Below are 24,295 nucleotides of genomic sequence, written 5' to 3' on the forward strand. Positions count from 1 at the left end.
CCCAGACAAACCAGATTGGTGTCATTTGCATCAAAAGAAAAACTTTCAATATTCACACAAAGAGATTTTAATTGATAAAAAATCCTTTCCCCACTGACAAGCAGTTACAGCCCATCAGTGAAATATCTGCTATTTGCAACACTAAGGCCAGTGTGTTGTCCATGGCAGAGTAACACATGGAACTAACAGAGGCAGTCTGGTCTCACAATGCTTTGTTAAGTAAAATGTACCATGCTACACTCAAGACAAGAAACATTTTCTGGCACAGTAAAGATTACACACTTTCAGCAGCTCTTCTTTACCTATTTTTCCAATTAGCTTCTAACCTGAAGCACTAGGGTCCTGCATGAACACTGTCTGTCTGTCAGAGTTAAAACACTTTTGGTTATTATTTCTCACACTAATCACTTTACAAATCCACAGACTAGTGAGAAATACAACAACAACCTTTCTTAAAGCAGCAGCACACACGTGGTCTACATGTTGAAATATCCTTGTGGTTTGGTCCATATCAAGATAAACAGAAAGGTCTATCTGACCACAACAACATATATACAGATTCAACATATGGAAAATGCTATTGCACAACACTATTAATTTAACAGGTGAACTACAGCCCTGCAGCCTCGTTGCAGCTCTGAGAAATTGAAAAAATGTCGGCCTCTCCTGGTGATACACCGATCCCACTGCCTTGCAGAGCAGTATATTAAATTCATATTCTCAACACGGTGGGACCCTTTGCCCTTAATAAACAGCTGAATCTGTCAGCCTTCTTGCAATTTATGGTATTTGCTGCAGTACCATCTATTCTGATTCCCTGTCATTTTCAATACATGTGTATTTATATTTATATTACTGGGAAAAACTTCAGATTTTAAACAGATTCAGATTTTTTTTTGGGTTACAATGCTAACTAAGACGAGAATTAATTAACTAACCCACCTTTAACACGGTATACAGACGAAACAATGACACATGTAAATGCTACTGTTGCACAGTTCTTTCCTGGTCGAGGGACAATATCGGTCATGTTTGCTGTCATATGAATCTCTCCTTCACTAAATTTTGTGGAGACAAGCTAAAAGCAGTGTGGTTTCCCAGTTCTTTTAAAAAAGAAAAACCTTCTCCCCCAAACCTCCTTCATATTTTGTACGCCTTAAATATGGTGCAGCATTTCCTCTGTCCTGTCCTGTCATGACTGACCTCTACCACACTGCTCGCTGTCTCGTGCCCCTCTCCAGCTGAAAGTTACGTCACAATACTTGCTATTAGAGCCGAGTGTGTTAACTTACTTCTACTGAGCAATAGAAAGTACTCGGATATGTTAAGAAGAAGCTTATTTTGCCCATCAAACACTGTTACAGGTATAAACCACAAACACACACACACACACCCTCAGTCTACCAGGGGCACATACGCTCAAAAACACACAGACAAACTGACACACGTTTGTTTATATGGTCCATTAAAAACAATCTCACTCGTCATCCCGCTGCTGGTCCAGTAATGATGACACTTCCAGCAAACATCCTCTAAAATATCCAATTAGGGAGTGAGTCAGCTGAATCTGGCTGCGTCTTGACAGGAAGTGTCCCTCATCAGGATAGATCTGTCCCAAAGCACACCAGAGACACATCAGTAAAGAGGAAACAAAACAACCAAAACGCAACAGCTGGAAAATGTACTTTCTGGCACATTTTGTTGTTTTAAGAAAAGATTATCATCACATTTTTCTCTGATTAACAGACACACACACACACACACACACACACACACACAGATATTTCCGAGAGAGGCTGTATTGAAACACGAAATGTGTTTGTGTCCAGCTGTGGGTGAAGTCGCCCTTTAAGAAGGACTAAGGAGAGTATAGTGTTTACCTGCATAGTGTAGTTGGCTCCAATCTTTATCAAGTGTTTGATGAGCTCTGCTGTGTGCTGGAAGTGGATATTAGCTGAAGAGAAAAACACCACATGTAAATAAATGTCATGGGGGGTTAATTTCACTGCTGGATAAAAGCTCAGGCTCCTCAGCCCGGTCAAGTCTTAAGGCTGAGCAGCACAGAGGCTATTACCAAGAGCACACAACCACTGGCTGATAAGACTCACATCGCATTTTCTTTTAAACAGACACTGGGGTTACTGCGAAAATCACAGCTTATTAAACGGTTTGCAATGAAAGCTGTTGGGAAAACTGCGTAGATGTGCGTACCGTCAGCAGTTCCATGAGCTAAAAACAGAGCTCCTCCCTGCAGACCTTTCATGTCGGACAAAACCTTTGAGGCCTGCACACACAGATAAAGACACATTATTTAAAGAAATTATTCACATCACAAATGCTAATCTGGATTTTTCTGCAGCTGGAGAGTCAGTTTATAAACCTCAAAACAGGCCTAAGAAGGTATTAAAGTCTTCTGTTTAATTAATTCACAGAACTGAATGAATGAACTGCTGACTGGGATAATTAACCATCAAATATAAGATGCCAGAAACATGTTTGTTTATTCATATACAAAACAAACAAACAAAAAAAACCCCAATGATTTGAATTGTCATTATTTTTGATTGATTGATTTTTCTGTTGACTGCGCTGATTCAGGCCCATTTGCATATACTGGCAATCATCATGTTTGTATGCAAAAGGAAAAATACCATCAAGCTCACTTAAGCGGTGTATTATATTTCTTTCTGAAACAAAAAGAGTTATCGCTCAGGGGAGTGTAGCTGTTATATTAGACAGTCTCTAGATCTGTCACTCCTATCATTCTGATTTTCCCAACCGGAGGAGGTTTTGTGGCCACAGTGAGTTGCCATATATCAAAACCCTCCCATTTTATATCCCATTACTTTCTCTGTGTCTGTGTCCCAGAGGACCCAGTGACTGATGATGTCCTGCTGATAATTGTCTGATCAGATTGTGCCACATTTTCCTTCTTGGGTGTCACTGAAAGCCGACATCCCTTCGTTCTGTGACAGCCTCAGAAATATTGTCCTCTGGCCCAGTTGCAGGTAACCCACTTAGCAGCAAAAACATACCGACTGCAACCTTCACTTAGAGGACAATTGTATAATTTTATACTTTTTAGCCTGCACCCCTGGCATTGTCCTGTTTTCACGTTTGTGTGATTTTTCTTGTCCTCATTTGTGTAAAGGACATGATTTGGATTTGGAGCGCTGATGCTTTATTTTTTAACAGAGGGGCTTTGTTTTGTTCATTTCATTACAACATCTGTAGCCTCCTTCAGAAAGCCGCATGACCTCCATCAACACAAAAAGAGATTTGTGAAGAAAACACATTTTTAAAGGAAGCATAAGTGAGATGCTGAGTCTGAACATTTGCAGTGTTGTATTTTAGCTTAAAAGCTGCAGCCTCTGAGATGTGCCTCCATTAAAATCAGTGAATGTCTGGAAGCAAAATTGATTTCACAGCTCAATTTTTAAAACGTTACTGATTTAGTGGTTTATGCTGCACTGACAGGAGAGTGGCCTCACATTTCCAAGCTGGCTCCACAGTCAGACATTGGTAAAGACGTCTATAACTAAGTAATAACAATAACTAAGTCCATTAAGGATACAGATGGAGAAATCTGAAGTAGATGCCCTTTTTACTCCACCGGCAGCTGTAGTTAGTCTCTCTACAAATTAAGATCTTTGTACACGGGCGAGAAAATAGTGTGAAGAAAACTAGGTTTTTAAATTTAATTAGGATGACAGCAGATAACAAGGGTGCAAGGGACTGACATCACTGTTGTGACTGAGATCAGACAATAATTCAACTGGGTGACAATCTGGCTGCTTTGGTGAAAGAAATGTGTGTATCTACAGACAATCCACTGACTGTATTAATGTCTGTAATGGTGTATTATTAATTGTATTGTCAGCCTATTTAATATCAAAGGTCAGAGTAGATTTGTTAAGATCCAATAATCTGGTGTGATTTTTGAAACACAGAGGATTTTAAGCTTTTGACTGAGAAACTATTTTGTTCTTTTGATTGGTTTATCAACTGACTGAATCTACACTGAATTTTTTGCACTTGGCTGTTGGATCAAAACATAAAACCCCAGCAACAGATGGCTGGACTGGTAAGCTCACTTGGTATCTGTTCTCCTCAGTCGAAGGCAAGCCAAAGTATCTCTCTGAAAATGCAGAGGCTGCAAGTGAGAAAGAGCAGAAAACAAAGAGCTTATTTAAGCGGCGTAAGAAAAAAGACCTGGAGCTTTGCAAAAAAGAAATCGAAGGATTCTTCTTTAAACTCTTCATTTCTAACAGAAACGCAGAGAATTTGCAAATGTGTCCTACACAGTGTGCACGGTGTGGTCAAAATACTGAAAACCCACCGTACATTTTACTGGATAGACAAGAACCGGAAGGTCTACAGACATACTTCAGTGTATTAAACCATAATCACATCCAGCAGTAGCTCCTCAGCTGTACAGTAGCTGTAACACTGGGTCAGTGCTCGCAGAAATGAATAAAACTTTTCATCCTGAAATCCAATAAGCCTGAATTCACCAAAAGCAGAAGCTAAGGAAAATTAAAGTCACATTACCCAGGCAGTGTATATGAAAAAGATCATGTAGGATAAATGTGAATAAGGAAATAACGAGAGCGGCTTTGCAGCAGCAGAAGTAATAAATATTTCTGTGTGTATTAAAGAAGTTCAGGGTGATTTTCATTCGACTCACCGTACATGGTCCAGTCAATGACAGGAGCCTGAGCTGCAGCACATCTGATCAGCCTCTCTGTCGACTTCAGCATCATCAGTGTGAGGAAGCCGCCATAGTCCTGACGGAGAAGAGACGTGAAACCTGTTTCGTCTGAATTCTGAAACATTTGCTCACATTTATTTACCAGATATTAAAGAACAGAGTATAGATACTTCCTGGAAAATAACAATGGCCCCAGCACAAACAGAGTTTTCTCACTATCATTATATGTTGTTTCAGAAACTATCTAATCAGGGGGGAGGGTCTGATGAATTCACAGGCTGACAGACAAACCTCTCCAAAGACCCCGACACGAGTGTGATCAATGAACGGCAGCTTCATCAGGTATCTGAAAAACACAGGAGAAAACACCTTAACTCTGGACTTTGTATTTCAAAGGATCAGAGGAAGTTACACTTTCACGTTTTCATACAATCACCTGCATTTCACACGCTCGGCTGACGCTCTAATCCAAAGCAAATGAGAAGCTTCAATTCACAGTGACCACAGGTAAAAGGTCAAAGCCCAAATCTGCAGGGATTTACTGAGAATACTCCTGTGGTGCCTCCAATGATCGTGTGTGTGTGTGTGTGAGAGAGAGAGGGGGTTGCTGGGAAAAACCTTAAGAAAAGCTTACTTTTGAAGCAGGGCGTTCTGCACCATCTGTTTCACAATGACTGTGTTTTATATGCAAAAACAGTAAATGACATGTGTCTTTTGCAGCTAAACTGCTGTGATGCCAACCCAGTGCAGACAGTCTGTTCGCTGGGAGAGAGAAGATGATTGTAAGTCTCAGGTAAAACCTGGTCTCCTTGAACGAACCTAACAATCAGGTAGACCTGTCTCTTCTGTCTGTGTTGACTAAATTCATTCCCAACACTCTCTACAACTTGGCAAACTCCAAAGGCAGAGACTGTCTCTATTTGAAACAGATCTTCTGTTTTAATTTTTTTATTCTAAAAAAATGTGTGATGGGTTTTAAATGACATGAAATGCGTTTCAGAGGTTACATCTTTTTAGCAGCTATGACCCACCAGCCCAGAGAAAACCTCCAGATAGCACCAGCAGCATTAGTCCAATCCTTATTCTAATTACTCCAGATTAGCTCCTACACAAACAATATCAGCTTTAAGGCTGAAACTAAGAATTCTTCATTTTTTCTATGAAATAAAACATTGGACATTACCAGACACCAAGTTGACATCTCCAGATGTGTTGTTTTGTCATCAGTCAACAGCATGTATTTAGTTTAAGAAAATAAAACTGGCAAAGCTGCAATTATTCCTAAAGACTCCAGGTTCTCGGTGTTTCAAGCTTTTTATCCTTGCGTCATGTTGCACGGTGCATTGATAGAACCCTCCTTTAAACACGACTCTGTCTGGGCTGCACCGTTTCTCCTCAAAACAATTCAAATGCAACATCTGTGAAACTCCAAGCCGCTTCACAGACAGTCACAGATCTTAGTGCAGACCAGACAGAAAGTAAGTCCCTTAACTAAATTATTCACAGATGTGTTTCTGTACGTACTCCAGAGCAGCTATCTGGTCTTCTGCATCCACTGTGCCGAGCCTCTGGTGGACCTGATGCAAAACCCTGTGAAGGGGCAAAGATATGAGAGGCCATGGGGACAGACGCTATTTATAGTGAGCTAAACATTAAACACTGGTCACCTCACTATCTGTGTTGGTTCATATAAAACAAAAAAATCAATCCAAAAAAAGTTGAATATACTTCTGACTGGACAGTACCTTTGACCTCGGAGCCCAGACCCTCTTCCATCGAGTCGCGCCACAATGACCTGCTCCGATCCCACCAGCACCCAGTCCCAGTCCAACCTGAACTCTTCTGTCACCGCCTGATCTCCTGGAGAACTGCCGCTGTCAGCAAAGAACCAAAATCAAACATGTACTAACACATGGTTTTATTTGTGTTTCCTCACCTCAATTTCTCCAAATGTTCTACCCCCTTTGCTCTAAATCAAATGTTTTTTTATGTGAAGCACTTTGGAACCATTTTTAAAAAAAAAAAAAACTCTAAAAATGAAGTTTGATTTAAACAATAAAAAGCGACTGTCTGCATACAGTGAGGCTAAGCACTGATGGGATGTTTTCGCTTAATGGTTGGGTGAAAGCTTTTTACTCCTGGCTCAGGGAATACTGCCAGAGAAGCTGCTGGAGGCATTTTAAAATTCCTGCTCTGTATTACAGTACTGAACATATTATATGGACAGTAATCTGCTGTGTAACAGCTTCCACTGCTCTGGTTTCAGGCTTTCCACCTGATGTTGGAACCTGGCTGCCAGGATTTGCTCCCCTTCAGCCAAAGGAGCTTTACTGTGGTCCAAAACTGCAGATAAAACCGGGCGCACAGTCCGTCCCAAAGGTGTTGGACATGGTTGAGATCAGGGTCTGTGCAGGCCAGTCAAGTTTTTCCACACCTAAATGGGAAAACCAATTCTTGGCTGAGCTTGTGGAGCTGGCTCTCCTTAAGGAGGCTTTGTCATGTTGAAACAGGAAAGGGACAAACACAAACTGCTGCCACAAAGTCTGGAGCACAAATCTGCTCCTTAAACACTTCCCCTCACTGGATCCACAACAAACCATGAAAAACAGCTCAAGAATACAAACAGGGTTGGTCACAGACATTTGGCTTTGAATGTATTTTGAGAACTAAGAATAATATATTCTGACCTTTGCAATAAATTAACTCGAAGCAAAAATAGGGTATACAGGTTCTACTGTGTACTTTAATAAAAAATACCACGGTGCTAATATGCTAATTCTGTCATGGTCCTGGATTGCGTGACACTAGTGAAACTAATATGTATGCAAAGGGAGTCACAGAACATTAAAACAATTTGACATTTTATGCTAAACCTAGCAGACTTTACTTTCCTTCATTAGTACTGCTGAGTTGTAAAACGTATCTGACAGCCTGCAGGTAGAGGAGTGAAGTGTTTCACTTTCAGATGTCTGCAGTGAATTTGAAGCTCGGTGCTGCAGTAAGGCTAAGTGAGAAAAATGTTAATGTAATCAAATAGAATAGGCTTACACAACAAGGAGAAGGCCATAGAGGTAGGACTCAGAGAAGTCAGGAGGATAGATGAGCTTCAGAGGCAGCTCTGTGAGAGATCAGGCACAAACATTAGCAGGAGGGAAGGTGACAGAGAGAGAGAGAGAGAGAGAGTGGGGAAGAAAGGAACTCAGGACTGCAGCCAAGCAGACAGAGGACGGACATACACAAACTATAAGACAGGTGCAAACACACACACACACACACACACACACACAAAGATACATATAATTTGCTCTCTAACTTGCTTATTTTGCAAAATCCACACAGTAAAACAGCTGATAATTCGTACCAAAGTTGTCATTAGTGATCATCCGTAATTCAGTCTGGATCGTCTTTCTAGTCTCCAGCGCAGAGCGCAGAGCTAGGTTGTTCTCCAAGATGAAATACGCTGTGAAATAAGAGATAACATTAATAGAAGAAAGTCTGCAAAATGTACAGTGGCTACAAAACATTTGGTTATTCATTTTATTAAGCTTTGTTTTATTGTTTCTTGCAGTAGAATAAAACAATTACCTATTAGCCTTAAAACCAGGTAAAATCAACAGACAGGACTTCTTTGCATTATATTCTGTCCTCCATCAGTCCAATTCAGGAACACTCGTTTTCTACTGTACATTGCTTTCTCAATTAATCAATTAGCCGTTTGGTATAGGAAACGCTTGTGTTGTGAGGCTTTTACTGTGACACATTCACTCGCAAACTGGTGAAAAGACATGCAGGTGCATTTACATGTTGGTGAAGCTGTGACTGAACTCCTCTGGTGTCTATTGATGTAAACACGTCATATACTGCAGGATTCAATTAGCATGTGCACATATTGACTCTACTGTCTTCTTTTTTTTTTTTTTTTAGAGAAATCTTTAACATAAGCTTCTCCATAGAATATACAGTAGTTGTAAATTTAACACAAAGTATTTTAAAATTCAATTTAATTCATTTTTAAAAATTCACGTGGTCACAGAAGCGAAGGTGAACCAGCAGGTCATGCAGAAATAACGACAATATAGACAGAAGTTCACATTAAATATTCATTCTGCAGTTCACCCATGGTAGAGCATCTTTATTTTATTATCTCTCCTGCATATGTACTATTAACAGTACTTTTTAATATCTTAGGTTCTTGCTCCATCAAGTTGTCGCTCAGAAATATTCAGCATGTCAGTAAATGTGACATATAACCAGTATATAAGCAAAACATGCTAATTTTACTTCTTTTCAGGTATTTTCCAGTTTCTATACAGTTAGAAAGTCAGGACTGTGCACAGGAGCTCTCTTATGGAGATGAATAGTGGCCATTTATAATAATAAATGCATCTTGAGTCTGGCATGGTATGAAATCCAACAGCTGCTCGTGTTTTCATACAAATGAGATTTGATTTAATTGCAGCAAAATAGTTTCCATTTCAAAGCAGATGTGAGTAAATGTGAACGTTATATCGACACAAAATGAATTTACACGTTAAATATAACAAGAATACTCACAGTCCACGTCATCGAAACTAAGAAGCAGCACAGCTGGAACTCCGGGACCTTCAACGGAAGAAAATATCAAGTCAAAGGGGGATTCTGACAAATTTCCTGCATAATGATAAACAAAAGGAGACATCTGAGGATGGTAACTTGGGTATTTTAGGCTGTTCTTTCAAACGAATAGAACAAATTCTAAACCATATCCAACAAAATAATCTGCAGATGCATCAATAATGAACATAACTTAAGTGGAGCCCACTGAGTTGCCCTGACCTTTGCAGTGCAGGATGGCGTGCTGTGCATCAGGACTGATGTCGGCGTCGAAAAACGTGCACTCCTCCTTTAGTCCGCAGGTGAGACATCGTCGTGGAAACAGGCCGAGGGCTGACACGCTGTCGGAGCAAAGAGACGACACATTTACTGAGCACACAAAAAAAAAAAAGACTTAGGTAGAAGAAGAAATAAACACTTAAACTGGCTGATGTATTTCACCTGAATAAATGTCTCTGCTGTGCAGACTCCTCTGTGCTTAGGAAGTATCTGTGGAGAAAAACTAAAGTAGGACACAGCCTCACTCATATAACATTTCACATGCAAAACAAAACTAAAACTTACATGAGCTGATTGTTTTCGTCATAAGCTACGATTCTTGTCACCTCCCAGTCTCCTGACGTCAGGTGGCGAACCTCATCCTGGTCACTACGTAACTGAAGGACAGTTTCCGTTTAGGACACGCAAACAAATACACCACGAGTCTATGGTAGATTTTGATTTAGGATATATTTTAACAGCATGAAAAGAAAGATTCTGAGTGAGGATGAGAAAGACAGAGTGTTTTTGGAGTCACCTTTTTGGTGAACATCGCGATGTGGTGAAAATCTCCCTGACCTCCTTGTTTCACAGGCAGAGTGAGGAAAAACCTGCTCCTGTCCTTGGAGAACAGCGGCACCTGTCTCTGCAGAGCACAGCAGACTTCACAGGTGACATACTTTCTACATGAATGGGTTTGGGTGTATTCTACTCCAGGAGTGGCTCATGTATTGCTTTTAGAATATAAAGTATAGTGTTTATTGGTGAGAACGTTTTATGTCACACTCATATTAGAAAGTGTGTTAGCAGAGGTCAGTGCATTATTAATATACGAGTCAGGTTTACCTGTCTGGAGAGCCAGGTTTCTGAAGACTCCTCATGTCTCTGAATGAAAGGGAAGACGTTTTAATCCACTTCGCAACATGTTGATAGACATTAATAATGAACAGCAAATGAAATGTGAAAGTAAGCTGCAGAGATTTTAGAGAAGTGCTGTACTTCCATCTGATTTGTGTTGTTCGTAACAGGCGATGACAGCTGTAGTACTGCTTTTGTCTTGATGTAAGCTGGAACTCTGCTAAAACACACAGCACTGCGCAGAGGTTTTAGGCATCTCAGATGTTAAGGTTCTCACACATCACACGATGCTATCAGGCAGGCGTCTGATCGGTTCTAAATTGACTCTCCAGCATGACAACAAGTCCAAACACAGAGGAACAAGGAGGAAGAGGAACTGTCTAAAGCCACTGAAGAACTGTGGCAAATTCTCCAAGATGCCTGGAAACACATTCCTGCCAAAAGCTTGAAAAAATGTCTGCAAACATACCGAGGAGAACTGGTGCTGTTTCAAAGGGTCGTCACAGATGATATATCGATTTGATTTAGCTTTTTCCTGTTTACTGCACTTTGAGTGAGGTTTACTGATAATACTAACTGTTCAAGGCTTTGTTTTTGGGGAGCACCCTCCCTTTGCCTACAGCTCTTCCACAGTACTTTAGGCTGGGTGTTCTGGGTAAACCTGCAGAGGCTCAGAGAGGAGCTAAAGCACTCACCTAGCAAATCGCAACTGTGCATGATGTGGATTTGCATATCAAGCAAGGCTGGCTTTAAAACTAAGACAAAAACAAACACAAACCGACTCCACATGAATAAAAAGGCAACACGCAGGCCCAGCACACCACAAGTTTCAGGACTTTTCTCTAATCACAGCTGAGGCTGCAGACGAACTCTAAAGCTTTCACCCCAAACCTGCTCATAAATCAGAAACGCTCACCCGAAGACAGACTCCTATGGTGACCTCACACACTGTCAGCAGTGAAGCATTCTGGGGCCTGTTGAGCCACCGCACAGCGAGGTGAGTATTACTGATCCACTTCACCATGGTAATGTAGAAATCCCTGCAGAGAAGATGTGGACAGGACCATCAGCACTACAGTATTGTGTTGATGTTTATTTATGTGTGTGTGTGTGTGTGTGTCTTACCTGAGTCTGAGCTGATCTGGAGGCTCCAGTTCCTGAGTGTGGGTCGCTCCGAACAGGTTGACCACAGACAACTTGACGGTCGGGTTTGTTTGACCAGGCTGAAGGAGTAAACCAGAGGCGTCAGACATGTTTATGGTACTAGGGGGTTGATCTGGCTGTAAACCTGACAGAACAAATGGTCTAAAGAGCATTGCGATGATTTACCAAATACAAATGTTATAAATATAAACCGATAAGATGACTTGAGGCCTTTATTTCCCACAATCCAACAGCCTCTGGAGACCCCTGACTCACCATAGGATATGGGTACTGTATTCCTCGGGGGTAGGCGCTGCCAGTAAACTGGGGCAGGGCCATGTTGGGCACCAGGGTGTCGTTGATAGCGAGGAAAGCCAGTCGCTCTCCGTCAGGTGACCACCAGTGAGCCAAGTGTGAACGCAGAATCTCTTCTGACAAGAAACACAGAAAGATGAGACCCATTTCTGTCTGAATACTACAGCCAGAGTCAGGACCGCCTTCGTGATAAGGTCCGTTATTTTATTTTTATCTCTTTTATTAATTCTAACACATGTGCTTTCATGTTCCTCATCTTTAGTCTGATTATGCTTCTTTGTAGATGATATGATCATATGTCAATTCTGGTCAAAAACTGATTAAAAAACAGACAATTTAAGAGGGAAAGTTGCTGAAATTTGTAAGATTGTAAGAGGACAACATCTGTATTCAGGTCTTTCCTTCACTGTAAAAACATCAGCCAAAACATCCAATTTACAAACACAAATCCTTCAGTAAAGTTTCCCATCTAGCCCGTCTATTCTTACAGTGAGCTGCCCTAAATCTGGACAGTCAAGGGTTGGTGCTGATTGTGTGTTACCAGTACCCACCCTCATACAACCAGTCAGTAAGGTACCCACCCTCATACAACCAGTCAGTAAGGTACCCACCCTCATACAACCAGTCGGCAAGCCCGTTGAAGATGACTCCCTCCATCCCAGAGGAGGTGATCCTCAGGGAGTTACTCCTCACATCTGACTGGTAGTAGATGTTATTCTCAAAGATGTAGATCTAAAGAAAAGTACAGAGGGTGAAGGTGCTGATTGCATGATCCCTTATTCTCTTTCAGGCTTTTCATTGGTCATGTTTCTTGCTGTTTCTGTCTTTGAGGGTTTTTTTTCTTGCTGTCAGTTTGTGCTTGTCCATTCAATGTTTTTTTCCTTTTTGATTTCCTCTTTGATGTTTGTTGTTTTTTTCATTTTAAAGTCCCTGGTTTATCTGCCACCACAGCAAACATGTGTGTTTACTCTTCTCCATCCATCAGTGTTTTAATATTTGCATTTGCAAATACAAACAGGATCAGTCCTGGATGCTCACCAATATCCTGAGACTGCCTGAACTCATTTTTCTCCCAATGAGCATTTCTCCTTTTTTTGGATTTATTTTTCCCATGTTTGTTCTCAGTGGTTATTAGTCACACTTATTAGTCACACAACAGCCATTTAAAAACATTCATGTCACAGCAGCCCGTCATTGGAGTGAATCCCCCCCAAAGCAGCAAGACAGTATGAATTTCTAAAAAACCTGTGAAGGGAAAAAGAAGCAACAGAGCGATGGGACACACTCGGTCGTACCAGCTGTTGTCCTTGTTTCCCCCACGCTGCATGTTGGAGCACTGCGTTCTGAACCTCCGGAGGGTTTAACTCCCAGACCTCCCTGATGCACGCACACAAACACACACATATAGATTAACCATCATCATCTGTTCCTGAATGCCGCTGTGCATCAGAGAGCATCGCTGCATGTAAAAGCGTGAAGGAAAAACAGGCAGCTAAGGCAAACTTGCTTACCTTGTGTAGATGTTGTAAATGATGTAAGATGCCGTGTATGAATATCTGTACATCTGGAATGAGAGTTCAAACCGTCATGAAAAGCAAATATAGATCCATCAGAGCAATATCAGGCTCTCTAACTAAAAAATATAAAAGAATCAAAGTCAGTGCAGCAGCTGAACAACTAACAGGACAGAAACTGGACTGTTATATTTTACTCAAAACCCCTTTACATCCAGTTTCCTCTTCTTACTGGCCCCAGAAACGGCTTTAAAGTCAGAAGAGTCATCGTATTGTACACTGTCTGACAACATCATATTTATTCTGTATCAACCCGCTCCAGTGCTCTATGAAATCTATATGATGTTTACACTGAATTAAATATTTAAAGCCAGGACCCCTGTGTTGTTAGCTGCACCATCCCTTCAAATTGACTTTTTCTCTGCTTGCTTAGTATTTGTAGAAAAACTCCATTTGAATTTCAATTCTGGCCTAAACTCAGAGAAACTTGCTCCGTAGCTCCGACCTATTTTCCTCACGGGCAGATGGACTGTGCTACATGCATCCTGCACAGCTCATTTCCCTTCATGCATGGGCAGGGAACTAACTGAAGCAAATTCAATTAAGAACAACTAAAACTCGCAGTCAATGATGTTACTTGTAATGAAAAAGATGTTATGTTGCCCTGGCAACAAATACAACTGGAGTGCAACCAATTATGCTTTAATATGCAAAAAAGAAGTGGGTTTAAAACCACAGCTTTTCAGCTGCTTCAGGATTTCTAAACCTGAGCCAGGATCCATGTGTTTGCAGACAAATCCTAAAATCAATGTAAAAACCTTGAGTGTGAGGAGGAAAGAATACTAACAAAAACACAACTTATACTGCATATACAACAACATACACTGGGAAATGAAAGGTAAAAACGCAGAGACGAAGGCTAACAAAACAGAAACACCACAAATACACCCACACCTGTTTCAGTGCAGGTGGTGCAATTTGTTTTTAGAAAGAAACACTGTCTGTTTATCGGCAGCACAGTGCAATCAAAGCGCTTGTGCTTCCCCCATCAGCTGCTGCATGATTGGTTCAGCCTCCGACCGAAATTATCCAAAGCATCAAAGTTAATCTCTTTAATTCAAGTCAATTCCAATGTTGTTGCTTTAAAGAAAGAAAAGTAGCAAAGTACTTTTAGCAAACAAATGCACAAACAACTAGATAGAAACACCACAAACTTGAAGGTGCAGGGCCAAAGCCTGTGACAGCACCCTTGGGCCCCAGAGCACAGTGTAAATGATACCGGCTGGTGTGTGGAAGAGCTTGTATGGGCGGGAGACGGACAACGCTCAGAAAGACACAGACATGTGTTTTGATTTATCACAAAGAGCTGAGGATGCATTTGAATCTGAAACTCACCGGTTTGACATCGTAAGCAAAGAGCACATACTTCAGATCTGCAGAGAGGGAGTACTTCGCCACCTTGAACGCCACCTGACACAGAAGAGAAAAACCATTTGACTTTTCTGACCACAACAAGGTAAACCGACAACTACTCATGAACAAAAACAACAGAAACTGATACTGCAGGTGGGAGGCAACACAGCAACACAAAAATAAATAGAAAACAATAAAGAGGTAAATGGTTAGTAGATAAAACTGAAAAATTAAATACACAAGTGAGCAAACAGGTAGACAAATATTTAATAGCTAAATAGATATAACCATCATATTTTTTTTCCTCTGATCATGAAAATACTAAAATAAAAATCTAATAATGGAGCAAATCTATGTTTTCTTCTATTCAGAAAACATGGGTAAAAAATGATTGCTCCTTCTATGTCAGCTAACATTGCAGTAATTCTTGCTTTCATCTCATGACAATGAAAAATAATGCAGCTGGCAAAAACTAATCTAGCAGCTAAAGGGCGCAAAACCACAAGGGAGCCACAGCAGGGTCTGACATTTCTGGGAAAGGACGTATTGGGCAGAAGTTTCAGACCATATTTAAAAAACACATATCTGGAGTCTTTTTCAGCTGTGAATTAGTCAGACCTGAAAAAGATTTTCATTTATTTGTTTTTGGTTTTTTTTGTGTGTGTCTTCTGTCCATATTTGATGTTATATTTTCTATGTGTGGAGCTCACTGCTGGAAACAGTGCAGGGTGAAGTTCGGATGCTGCAGCTGCTGTTTTTTTGTAATTTTGACTAATCAATGCTCTGAGGTCCTGACCTCTGCCTTTTGACTTCACTCATATAGTTTGACAAACCTTAAATCCTCATAAATCCCCTTGTGCAACCATCCAAACTAAAACTACAACACTGTGCAACATTAATGTTTAGAGACATGAAGAAAGCAGAGAGTAGCATCAAAGGAACATGTTTGTCTGAAAATAAGCTTCACTAAGAAAGCGAGAAAATGGTTTAGGATTGTTTACGCTTCATGGTGGTTATGGAATAGCAGCCTACAGCAGGATTATAATGATGCAATTACAACTAAACAGCTAAATAAAAACATCCTGGTCGGATAATCAGATTACAAATGCTGACATAACTCACATTCTTTAATACTCCTATTAATATCATTTGCTTTTAGAGGTAAAGTGATCCAGAAGGAGTTTAAAAGCAAATCTGACTATTCAGTAATTTGACTGCCTTACATAACAGGCGAGCACTAATCACAAATGATATTTCAAACGAGCCAAAGACTCTCTTCCAGGTGAGTTAAGGTCAGGTGAGCAGATTTAGAGGCATTAAAGCCCCAGCTCGCTCACAGTGCAGCAGCTGAGTACACAAGCCCTTCAGCAGCATGTTATCATATTGTGATCCTGCAGGTAGCGGTGATGAGGTGCCGCCGGCAGCGCTGACATGCTTCCTGCCGTCTCTGGGGATCTGATGCTTTTTTAGGAATAATGTTGAGAACCAGGCAGCAGAAAGGTTAGGAAGCCTCACCCCACATATAAACCAGAAGTGCTGAAAGATACCTGCCTCAACATGTGCACGAAAGAAGATAACAATAAGGGATATATTATATATTATATGACCAAATGTTAAGCACAGACGGCAGGAAAAAGCAAACGAAACGTACAAATGTGCTGTTGCTCAGAACGACTTCCGTCTCATTCAAGGCGAAATTAAATTTGATGACATGTCCGTCCCGGTTCCTGTAGACCACCTCTGAATCTGAGAGAGAGAAGCAGAAAAACGTAATTAGCAGAAGAATAAAAGAACAAGCAGCAGATATTAGTCCCTGTACTGCACAAAGCAGAGCAGCATGGTGGGATAGGCTTTACAGTTGGAAATCCAACGAATAAACATTTGGCTGAAACAGAAACAAAATTTGAGATGGAAATGTCTGATTTTCCTAAATCAGGTGCAGCTACAGTCACAGCTCATGTTAAAGTGACCGGCTGGCAATTTCTGATTCCACTGCAGCCTTTTCATCCCATAATGCTCTGCATCTTAACCAGACAGTTATGTGGTTATGGTTCCAATAAAGAACACGTGGTTAAAGTTGTTCAGCAGAACGAATAAAGAACATTTCAGACAGAAACTACTGAGACAGTCCTGTTTGTTCTGACCCCACTACCTGACTGGCTCCTAACATGATGGACACATGATCACAGCTGGGGAATGTGTGTATAAATGCAGCATTAATAGTATGGAGTTGTCTGAACTTAAAGATTAACAAGTACAGCAACAAACAGGGCAAAGACATGATCATTATTTCTGCACCTTCTGCAGAAGAAGAAGAAAAAGTAGCACAGACTCCCCCATCTCCCTGATTTGGGCTTCAGAGCCCTTCAGTCCATTAGCCACTGCTCTGAGTGTGGCCGTTTGCACTGGGAACATCTGTAACTCGCAGCAGCACACAAATACCCACACTAGCTACACACAAACACACACACAAACTCTACTGGATCTCTCGTATCACACTCGTAGCTGCACCTTCCACACCTGCTGTCACATTAATTCACCTTATTCATGAGAAGTGAAATCCTGCAACACATTTCAAACTGAAGCAGCTCCTCCTGCAGTACTTCAAAGGCAATCATGTAATTGGATGGATTTTACTCCCGTGGACATATCAATTTAAAAAAGGGCCAAAGATTTAAAATGTTAATCGGTCAGTCAATTGACAGAAATGTCTGTTTCCAATTCGAAGCATCTTTGTCAAAGTGAGCCAGAAGCAGCTGCACCTCGCTCCCTCTCCTCCTGATGGACTCCTGGAACTCATTTGGAGTGAATTTGCGGCTGATTGTAGGGGAGGCAATCACTCGCTACAAGTCTGAGAACAGACAGCTTTCAGGCTAAATGTGCATTATTAAAGAAGCAGGGGAAAAAAAGAAATCAGAGTCTAACGGTCGAGTCCATGTAGAGGCGTGAATTTAAAACACATTACTGAAAAACAGTAGCAACATTCGTTTTTAAAACGGCTGCTGCTTTAGAGATTCGCAGGCTTTTTGCTGCTACAGGGAGACAGCAACAATTTTTGTGTTTAAGTCTCAAAATCTCATCTGGAAAATTTACTATAAATATTTAGTAGCACTGACCCAGTATTAAAGTCACCTGTTCTCAATGCTGCTGTGTGGTCATCTGCACTTATTTAGTCTCATACGTAAGGCCCATAAACACCTGGTTTACTCAGCCAGATGTGGTAAAACTTCACTGGCCTGCACAGATTCCTGGTCTCAAGCACATGCACCACCTCTGGATGAGCCAGACCTCACCACCCAGACCTTATCACCAGCATCCGGACTGGACCTCACTAACATTTTACTAAAGAGAGGACTCTGATCTTGCTCTTAGGTTTCATGTCTGCAGAATATCTGCATAAATGATGTATTATTCATGCTGCTTTACTCGTATGGGTCACTGCTGAAGATGTAGCTTATTGTTTGTACAAACCCTATTAGCAATCATGTATGACGAGCCAAGCATCATGAAGCACTCATCCATAACACACTGATTGCCCACACACTAAAACACACACACACACACACACACACACAAGAACCAAGACAGTTTCTTCATCCTCAGCTGAATCTGCTATGAACAAACACCACATCAAGAACACACAGCGTAAACAACTACCTCATAAATAATTCACTCATATACATTTCAACAATGACCCTATAAACTCACAGCATATAGGAATATCGAGGCCACTGAAAGGTGATTATATAGTTCCCCTGATACCAACAAAAATCAGTGTAGCATTCACAACGCTGACGCCAGAAAATCCTTCATGAGCAGAGAGAGCACTATAGAAACGGAGACATGCAGTATTAATACTAGTACTTTGTTCATTTTAAGGTTGTGTTTATCGATTTGATGTAACGTACAACAGCCTCGACATCTGACTTTTGGATTCATTTTGTTATTTCGTCAGGACTTATTACTTTCCAACTGCTGCGTTTTACTTTTGTTTGAATTATGAAATAAACTACACCGAGTCACGATATAAAAATGTTAAATTGTTCTTTAAACGAAATACAACACTCACAGAATCAGGTATTCAAGCAAATACTGTTTACCTGTACGTGTAGTACAATGTTTATCTTCACTCCCAATACTGAGGCTCTGATCTATCTAAAACAAAAGGAGGCGACCAACACTCATCTGTCCTGTGTTTTGTGCTGCACTTCACTGCGAACGTACATGGTCTGTGTGGCCAGACAGAAGATTTGGACACTGATATGTTTGATTGTTTTGATCTGTTTTATTCAGCTCTTGTTTAGCCACCACTGAATTCATGGAGATGCAACCTCACATCTTATGTTTTTGTATTATTTAGTTTTTTTTTGACATGTTTGGACATGATTTCTTCATCCTGAGAGTGTGAGGAGCTCATCGTGATTTCCCCTGCCTCTCGCTTTGTTTCACTTGATTTATCAACAGTCTGGTGCTTCTTGAAGTAGTGTTATAAGAGATCTCATGTAAGTGTCCCTGTGCTATTAAATTAGGGTGAGAAGCTATTGAAGCCTGACTCTGATGTTAGAAGAGAGAAGAGGAAATGAGTTGGGGACTGTCAAAGAAGTAATTTCCATTACAGACATGTTTGAATTATACCTGCAACACCTCCAGGAGGCCCAGCAGTAAATTCATGCCCAGACCTTGCTCGTCCACCCAGGCTCTCAGCTCTCACACACCAGGTCTACGTTTGACTTACACCACACAACGTGTCAGACTGTAATTTCCCAGCTTCATCATAAATCTCAGCCGAACAGCTAATGTGATGCCTGACCCTGCTGGGTTGAAAAATTCATTATTGTGCGGCTGCAACATAACATACTTCTCACTTTCGAAGGCAATGCAGTGCAGCATCTGTCAGAGCTATGTGTGTTTCTAAATGGAAAACTAACTACATTCACTCAGTCCATCATTTCATTATTGATACACACTATTCAGCAAGTTACTTGAACAGGTTGAATCAATTACTCATCATGCATTACTGACTGAAAAGCTACATTATGTTACAAAACGCAGGAAAAGCAGATTTACTGTAGATGTAGATGACACAGCCTGTCGCAGAAAAACTAAACTGAACTACAAGAAGAGCAAAAATCAACGTCACATAAATGCTGCTGTTTTGGAAAATACGATCATTTGTAAAAACTGCCACTAAATGATGAACGTGTGTAGAAGGATCCCAGACAAATCTGAATCAGGGATGTTGTGATTACACGGCATCTTGAACCCAGTGACCTCTGAGACTCCCTTTGCTAAAAGAATGTAAAGCCTTGCCCCAGGCAGCACAAGCACCTGGCAGTATAAAAAGCATCTTTATTCATCAGTTCAAGGCTTCAGAGCAGTGTTTCTATGCCATATGTTTTCAGTAACAGGTACTACTAAAACTACTTTGTGTGCTTTCAGTTCTGACGAGATCAACAGGGGGAAAAGAGTAATTCCTAGAAGATGCTGCAGAAAAATGTTGTATAAAACACCCTGAGCTGTTGGTGGTAAAAACGTTAGTCCTCATGCTTTGATTTAAGCTGAGACTGAGCAGCAGAAACAAGCAGTAAATACAACACGTTTTAACTGACACTCCACTAAATCAGCAAGAGAAAAACTAAATGAATGCATGTTTCCATCTACCACTGTAAATATTAACATTTGGCCTGTGGAGCTGTGGTGCTAATGCTCAATACGCTCATTTTTTTTCCAGCAGCCTGAAACGAAGCAGTGAGCTGAAAGACACCATAAAGCCCCTGAAAGCTGAGGGGAACTGGGTGATAACTCACTACGCGTTTATCGCCCTTCACATACAAATAATCATGTGATCATTTGTTCACGTAAAAACACTGATAGTAGGAGTTTTAATCACCTCAAACCGAACAGGTTTATTTGCAGCTCCAGACAGAGCTGAAGCTGATTGGATCAGATCGGTCGTACGGCCCAAATGATATTCAGATCAAATGTGTGTCACTACCTTGAGGGAGTGAAACAAGGTCCTCACACTCACACATACTTCAGTGTGAGTGTGTGTTACAGGTCATGCCAACCGAAGCCCATAATGAGACGCCACAGGCCACAGAACAAGTCATTAGTATTATCGTCTCTCTGTGGAAGGGAAGGACACAGCAGGCAGCGAACATATCCAGAGCAGAAAGGCCGCCTCTCCTCGTCTCCCTCCACCTCTGTCCCTACGTCTCTTCCTTCCTCTTATACCTCCTGTCACTCCGAGCACGATATATTTAGTCATCTAATCTCCTGAGTTTACCATTAAAGGGACAATTTAGCTGTCACGCTGTCAACAAACCTCTGATTTTTATTTATTCATTCAGCTCTTCCAGCTATAGCTGCTATTTACTTTCTCTCCCTTTCTTCCTCAGCTGGAAACAAAAACTGTCAGGCTTTTGAGAAGCCAGTGAAACAACGGAGACATTGTGCTGGTGACAACAAAGCCCTCAGTCAAAGATCAAGGTGGTGCTGTAACACCTCCTGCAGGGACAATCTTATGTAACAAAGGGGAGAAACGTGGTAAGCAGGTGTTGGAGATGTGGCCTAGAGAAAGACTGGGGAGGAGAAAGGTCAGTGAACTCAAATGGAGGGACATAATGAAAACAGCACTGGTTGTGAGCAACACTATGGTTGGAGAGCCCTGGATTTACTGCATTTTACTGCAAAGCACCTCACATTTCTCAGATATGTACTGGGAGATATGCAGGTTGCTCTGCACAGGGGCACACTGCCACAAACTCTACAATTAAAAAACAAACCCCTCTGCCCCCTGGGCTGCAGCTCATACTATAAAAACATCTGTCTAACCTCTGGCCATTCAACATTCTGCTGCTTTTCCGCTCGGTTGTTGTGCTGATGTCCACTGAATGTGGATGGATGTTGACTCATTTTTACCAGAGCTACTGACATCTTTGAAGCACTGAATTAGCTCACGGGTGTGTAAAAGTGTCTGTTTGCAAAGAGGGGGGGAGTGGAGAAGAACGAATATACCTTTTCCTGCTGCTATTAGGAAAATCGTCCCTGAAGGAAATGTTGGATGTTGGAAATTTGCATGGTGCAAACAAGTTTGCATCATCACCTGATAGCACAAACAAGTGGAAAGACAGAGCTAAAGCCTTTTATTCGTTAGTTTATTTGACAAGCACAACAAAGGAAAGTGTCCATGAGGCAGCGTGAGCTGAAGAGGCTGATGTTCAGTGGTTCTTCCACGTGATGGGAAGCTGTTACCCAACTAAAAAAACATGCACGGACAACAAGTCTGCTATTACAAAGAGCATAATGAAACCAGCAGTGACACCTCTGTATACCTTACTCCCCTCCACGAGCTCTCAAACTAAGATCGATTAGTGAGAGATCTCAGTATCATCAAAGATTTACTTTTATAGATTTGCTTTTATTAGCTGAAATTAAAGAAAAATGCTGTCGGAGACTTTTCTGTGACAATCTGAGTAAATAAAACTGGATACACTTGATGGTTCTTGAGGACTGAATGTGCATCGCCCATTAATTACTATTATCTTTATAATATATGTTGTCTGGGTGCGGTGGATGCAGGAGAAATCAATGAGTTCAATAGGTTTAGAGCCAGCTGCAGAAGCTGCTAAGTCACAGTGCTGATTCAACATGACACTGTTTGAACGCACAGGCCAGCAGGGGTCGCTGTATTCACTTTCTCTAATGGAGAAATTTACATTTGCTGATCTTGGTATTTAGTTTAAATTTGTCTTTTCTATTAAACTACTTGTAATTTCATGCATTTTGTCCTTCAGTAGTAAATTTCATGAAATGTGTTACTGCCAAGACTGTTCCTGAGGTTTTTTGGGAGTTGGTTTTCAGATGGATGGAGTTCTGCTGAGGGAATATGGATTAATGACCTCAGTATTTCTAAAAACCTACTGTGCCTGTGGCCCTGAATGCATTGTGGATTCCCCAAAAGAATTCCAGTTGATGAACTGCTCTGCCAGAAGTCAAATGAAGACATTCATTTATGGAAAGTGAATATGTCAGGAATACAGATGGCTGTGTACTGTATTTCACATTTTCTTCTCACACTTAACCTTCTCTGAGTTTGTTGATCAGCCTGGAAACTTCTTCTTAATGAGATTATCGGGATTGGAAGTCTGCATACAACTCCTTCAGGACATGATAATGTGGAGAAACAAATGGTTTTAATATAGAGTGAATTATCACTGGCCACCTCTCTCCACTGACAAATGTTTGGAGTCTGTAATGAAACCTCGGGTGGAGAGATTCTCATTTTCTGCTAATGCGCTGCCACGACGCTCTGAACGTTTTTTTCCACAGGTCTTTGAACTTGGTTTCTTTCATGTCCTCATTGTGATTAGATGAATTTATCTGGACAGTACCAGTTATTTTTTATTAGCCTCCTAAATTACACCGGTCAGCTTTGTTTGACAACGTGCTTTGTTTGTTTTCTGTACAATAATACGAATGTGGCAGCAACAGAATTATGAAACTTCATGCGTATGTGTAGACACAGGCAGCATGTCCTCTAATAACCCGTCTAACTGTAAGCTGTACTAATCAAAGCTTTGGTTTGTGCATTGTTAAATCGTATATTGTGAAGCCTCAGCTGACTGTGTGGAGTTTTACAGCTTCTCTTCTGGTCCCACAACTTTCATGCTATTGTTTCCGGCCACAGCAGGCAGACCGTTTTCAGTGAAAAGCTGGAGAAACCCCCTGTACTGGACCGATTCAGCACAGCTACCAGCCAGCACGTCAACATATCATTAAACAGGTGCACACACACAAACACAGTCAGACTTGTAACACACAGCTGAAAGCAAACATTTCACACTGCGCCTGTTTCAGTGGAAAGTAAAAATATGCAAAGTATAAAACCAACAGGCCAAGAGTCTTAAATGCATTTATCCCCGAACATAAAACCTCTGTGAGCAGTGATCATGCAGCACTAACCGCTGATCCACGTGGCCTCTGGATCATGAACACTGAACTCCGGTTTGTACAGATCTGCCACAGTCAGCCTGGATTTGCTGCTGCCGGGGGCCTCCACTGGGAGAAGAGAGAACACAAGTCAAATCCTGTTGATTTTTACAGCTTTAACTATTTCACCCAAGTCTAACCAGGTCAAAATAAGGTGCTCGAAGAACCACGTTAAGTTCTGAGCTCAAGACCAACTGGAACAACAAACAGCAATGAAAACCAAAAAGACAAATCAGAGATACAGTGATTATACATATTCATCTGTTTACCCATGAGTCAGTGCACACACACTTAAACACAGTATATTTTATGATTTAACATTTCATTACAAAGGACGTTTCTAGTAGAAATACAATCAAGTAGAATAGTAATTATTTATTTGGTTTATAGGATTTTTTCAGAGTATTCAATCTTGTGATATCCCATATCTCTATGATATATGATCATGCATTAACATACTGGGTGTGAGGACGACCACGGACATGGTGATGAGCGAGCA

At 41.0% G+C, this 24,295-nt stretch overlaps 1 protein-coding gene across 1 annotated transcript; it reads right to left on the reverse strand.

The window, feature by feature from the left end:
- Positions 1-895: 895 nt before the first annotated feature.
- On the reverse strand, positions 896-24,295 carry LOC113127457 (inactive dipeptidyl peptidase 10-like). Its single transcript, XM_026302055.1, has 26 exons — positions 24,256-24,295; positions 23,770-23,865; positions 16,457-16,551; positions 14,788-14,862; positions 13,390-13,442; positions 13,174-13,255; positions 12,490-12,610; positions 11,840-11,994; positions 11,546-11,643; positions 11,337-11,460; positions 10,409-10,447; positions 10,101-10,208; positions 9,869-9,960; positions 9,746-9,793; positions 9,527-9,645; positions 9,266-9,313; positions 8,073-8,171; positions 7,760-7,829; positions 6,447-6,585; positions 6,236-6,288; positions 5,003-5,057; positions 4,688-4,787; positions 4,095-4,153; positions 2,212-2,284; positions 1,881-1,954; positions 896-1,609 (listed from the first exon to the last, which is right to left on the reverse strand). Exons 1-26 carry the CDS (start codon positions 24,278-24,280, stop codon positions 1,478-1,480), a joined length of 2,232 nt encoding a protein of 743 aa, XP_026157840.1. The 5' UTR covers positions 24,281-24,295; the 3' UTR covers positions 896-1,477.

Source organism: Mastacembelus armatus, chromosome 2 (genome assembly GCF_900324485.2).
Source record: "Mastacembelus armatus chromosome 2, fMasArm1.2, whole genome shotgun sequence".
Lineage (NCBI taxonomy): Eukaryota > Metazoa > Chordata > Actinopteri > Synbranchiformes > Mastacembelidae > Mastacembelus > Mastacembelus armatus.